The 4,288-nt window shown below is 45.0% G+C and overlaps 1 protein-coding gene across 1 annotated transcript in view; it reads left to right on the forward strand.

Annotated features, from left to right (window-relative positions):
- The window catches only part of TCTEX1D1 (Tctex1 domain containing 1), a 39,727-nt gene that overhangs the window by 2,634 nt on the left and 32,805 nt on the right, over nt 1-4,288 (forward strand). Inside the window, exon 3 of the mRNA XM_021706005.1 lies at nt 660-781. Within this exon, the coding sequence (XP_021561680.1) occupies nt 660-781 (122 nt within the window). The remainder of the gene's footprint in view (nt 1-659; nt 782-4,288) is intronic.

Consider the following 4,288-nt stretch of genomic DNA (forward strand, 5'->3'; position numbering starts at 1 on the left):
CGCCGCGCCGAGGCCGCTCGCCGGGCCTCGGGTCGGCAGACCGCGGGTGAATTCGAATGGACCCCCAGGTGCGTCGGTGGGCGGGGCGGGCAGCACGGTCGAAGTTCTGGAAAGCCTGTTGCTTCTACCGCTCTCTGACAAGCGCTGGTAAGGAGAGCGGTCTCCCTAAAGGTCTCTTTCAAAAGTTAAGTCCTGTTGCTCTTGGCAAAGTTAATAACGGTCGCATGAGAAGAAGAAAAAAACCTTTTGGGGAAAACAGTTAATGCTAATTTTTAAAGTAACAGCCACAACAAATATACAAATATTAACCGGCAAACTTGTATTAATATTAAACATAGAGACCTATGAAGCTATTGGCGTCCGCTGTGCGGTAGCATCTTCTGCCCGTGGCCACCTTTTATCCAGGACCTCCCTCTTCGCCCCTTAAGCATTTTTGCCAGAGCTTCCTATCTGCTTATGCGAGTTAAGTCTATTGCTGCACACCCGTTTCTAGAGTTATCATATTTCCGGTTTTACTGAACCAAAGATTATATCCTGTGCGTTGCTCCCGAGGAAATCCTACCTCCCATTCGAAAATGGCGGAGACAGTGTCGGTGTGCTTTATTTGAGACGATGCTTCCAGACCATCTTTTGCTATTTACAGAAGTCTTCTTCCCCAGGCTGTGATGATGTCGGACGTCGCTCAAGACAGCGCAGCTGGCTCCTGGAAGACGGGGGGGAGTGTGTCTTCCCTGAGTAGCCGTGAACTCCCGCGGAAGGAAGCGCGTGGGCGCGCCAAGGAGTGAGTAACTGGTGATCTCATAATTTAAGCTCGGTTATTGAACGAACGGGTTCATACTGCTTATCAGAAGGGGAAAAAGCATTTCCTCGGGGACATAAAAAGAGAAAATGGGCACGTAGAAGGTTCAGGCCACCTTTGGGGGCCACAGTTTTAAAAAGAGAGGGCAAGAAAGCTCAAGTGATATGTGGGTACTCAGGGCATTTTGCTCCTTCGAAGTCTACCAAAAAAAAAACCTCTCCCCAAAGAAACCCCACACACAGTGTAGACCAGCTATACTCAAACGTCTCCTGAAATCGTCTCCTCGATATTATATAGCTACCTATTTTTTGTGTTTTTGAAATCAGTGATACAATTATACATATACAGGGCACTTGATATTTTACACAAATTTTATAGTGTATTTTCATAGTCTGTCCATATCTTTTTAAATGACTCCATAATATTTTGTCAATTTATAATTCTGGGTTACTTAATCATTCTCCAACTATTGAGCATTTTAAGTTTATTTTCACATTTATCTTTTTTATTGTATAATAAATCTCGGCTTGGTTGTATGCCAGAAGTGGTTCAAAGGGTAGTAAGTACACTTTTGGCTCTTGCTACAAATTGCATTTGCTCTCCTAAAATGGAAAGTCTCTTTTGTCTATTCTCATGGCATTTCTTTTTTGACTGCTATAGGGAAGAAAACAAAACAGATTATCTCTGATGTAGGGGTCTATCTATATAATAGGCTTTCCTTCTTAACAGTTTCCATGGGGTTGCAGGATGTGGCATATCAGTGTGTATCGGGAAGCAGGATCTGGTGTGACCAGAGCAAAGACTAGGCGAGCTGGAGCAATTGGAATTCTGGACTAAAACCCCTCTATGCCCAGAGTGCGCCTGCTGGCAAGTCCGCTTTCCAGCCCTGGAGGTGTGTGGCTGCAACTGGGAAACAATGGAAAGAAACAGCAACCCCACAGGACACGTATCAGAAATAAAGGCAGGAGAAGGCCCTGCCTCTGGAACCGTTGCTTCCGGTCCCTCCTGGCTACTGTTTCCAATATTCAAGTGCATCTCCTTCTTTTTAAAGTCATTTCTCAATAATTGTATCCTTAAATTCAACTTACTGTTTCCAGGACACTATAATAATAATCCGACATAAATTGTGTCCCCGTTTTGTATAAGAAATGCTCTCATCCAAAGACTAAACTCTCACCCTGACTGGCATCATTTTCACTTGCCCTCCCTTTCCAAAACAAATTAAAGAATCACATGGAGAAAGACTGAGGCCAAGCAGGAAGAATTAGGGGTTACTCCTTTAAACCTATGACATTGAGGTACAGATACAAAGTAACAACAACGCAAAACACACTTTTACCCACACAGTGAGATGGACTTTCCACTAGCAACTGCATTTAAATGCTCATTGCTGAGCCGGGCTCGGTGGCTCAGCCTGGAATCCCGCGCCTTTGGGAGGCTGAGGTGAGTGGATTGCCTGAGCCCATGGGTTCGAGACCCGCCTGGGCAGCGAGACCTCATCTCTACAATAAATCAAAAAATCAGCCGGGCATGGTAGCGCATGCCTGTAATTCCACTACTCGGAAGGCTGAGGAGGAAGGATCGCCGGAGCCCAGCAGGTCGAGGCTGCGGTGGCTGGGAGCGGCCACTGCACTCCAGTCTGGGCGACCGAGTAAGACTCCAACTCAAAAAAAAAAGAAAAAGAAAAAGGAAACCACTCAAACTGGATCGTGTTATCCTAACATCATAACTGTTAGCCTGCGTGCATATTTCTTTCAGACCTGTGCATGCATATTTCAGCCCATACTGTCTGGAGCCAGACTTCATCCATAACTGTGAATTTGTTTCTCACCTAAACCATTTGTCATAATAAGGATGGTCATAGCTAACATTTACAGAGCCCTTATTGTGAACCTCACGCATCCCTACCAGAAGCTCTGTAACAGGGTTTGACAAACTGCTGCCCAAGGGCCACATCCCATCTGCCACCTGTTTTGGAAGGGTCCTCTAGCTGTGTATGGTTTGACGTCATTGGAAAAAAATCAGAAGAACAACCATGTTTTGTGGCGTGTAAATAATGACAAGAAGTTGCCCTTTCAGTGTCCATCAACAAAGTGCATTAGAGCAGCAGTCGAGTCTCTTCATCTACGTACTGTCTCTGGCCACTTTCACTCTGCACCGGCTGAGTTAAGTGCTAACAATTAAAACCACAGGCCCACAGAGCCAAAAGGTCTGCTCCTTGGCCTTTACAGAACTGTTTGCTGGCTCCTGCACTATGAAGAAAGATGCTCTTGCCATCCCATTCGACAAGTGGAGAAGCAGAACTATGAAGAAAGATGCTCTTGCCATCCCATTCGACAAGTGGAGAAGCAGAAGCTTAGAGAGGTTGGCCACAGAATCAGCAAATAGCAAAATGGACTTCTGTTTATTAGCCAAGTATTTTTATTCCCTGAAAGTTGGCAGTCCGTGTGTAATCTGCATTAATGAAACTCTCCTGTCCATTCACTGTGCCTTCTGTTTGCTATCTACGAGTAAGAGCAGGTGTTTACAGTGACGTCTCTCTTGCTGGAAGCTAAGCCTTTGGCAGACACTGAACAGGGTCTAGATAGAGGTGCTCCTCTCCTGTCCTTAAAGGGGAAACTGGAGCCATGAGGTCAAGTTACTTTCCCAGGATTGTGTGACATGATATCCAGGCTGTTATCTCTGAGGCCAGGGCTAAAGTTGGGGACTGAAGATTCTCTTTTGCCTCAAACCAAAATTACAGTGATGCATGCTTCCAGAATCCCATCGAAGTCAAACTAAAGCTCCCAAAGAGCTCTCAGAGAAAAGAGCTGACATGGCCACCAATTAAGCTGCAATAATAATTAACATTGTATTGAAAGTTACAGGCTAGAAAGCCAGTTCACACCAACATCTCATAAAAACCCTTAGGTTAAGTAGAGAAGATGTTCTTATTATCCTCATCTATTTTTATAAGTGGGGAAACAATGGACTTTTTGATAGATTGTGTTGGGAGAAAACTGGCTCACTATATGGAGGAAAGAGGCTGGTCTCTCACACCCTTTGCATAAGGACATTCCAGATGGAAGACTGAAATGTGGAAGCCGCAAAGCTAATAAAAGGACGCACAGGCAGACTGGCAATGGTGGCTCATGCCTGTCATCCTGGCACTTCGGGAAGTTGAAACAGGAGAATTACTTGAGCTCAGGAATTTGAGACCAGCCTGGGCAATATAGTGAGACCTCATCTCTACAAAAAATTAAAAATTAAAAAATTAGCCAGGCATGGTGGCATGTGCCTATAGTCACAGCTACTCAGGAAGGAGGCTGAGGCAGGAGGATCACCTGAGCCCAGAAGATTGAGGCTGCAGTGAGCCGTGATGGTGCCACTGCACTCCAATTGGAAGAAAGAGGAGTAGGGAGAGAAGGAAGAAGGAAGAAGAAGAGAACATAAATGAACATCTTTGTATTCTGGGAGTAAGAAAAGACTTTTTTTTTTTTTTTTTTTTTG

This window comes from Carlito syrichta, unplaced genomic scaffold (genome assembly GCF_000164805.1).
Source record: "Carlito syrichta isolate Samal-C Ts95f unplaced genomic scaffold, Tarsius_syrichta-2.0.1 Scaffold314875, whole genome shotgun sequence".
Taxonomy (NCBI): Eukaryota; Metazoa; Chordata; class Mammalia; order Primates; family Tarsiidae; genus Carlito; species Carlito syrichta.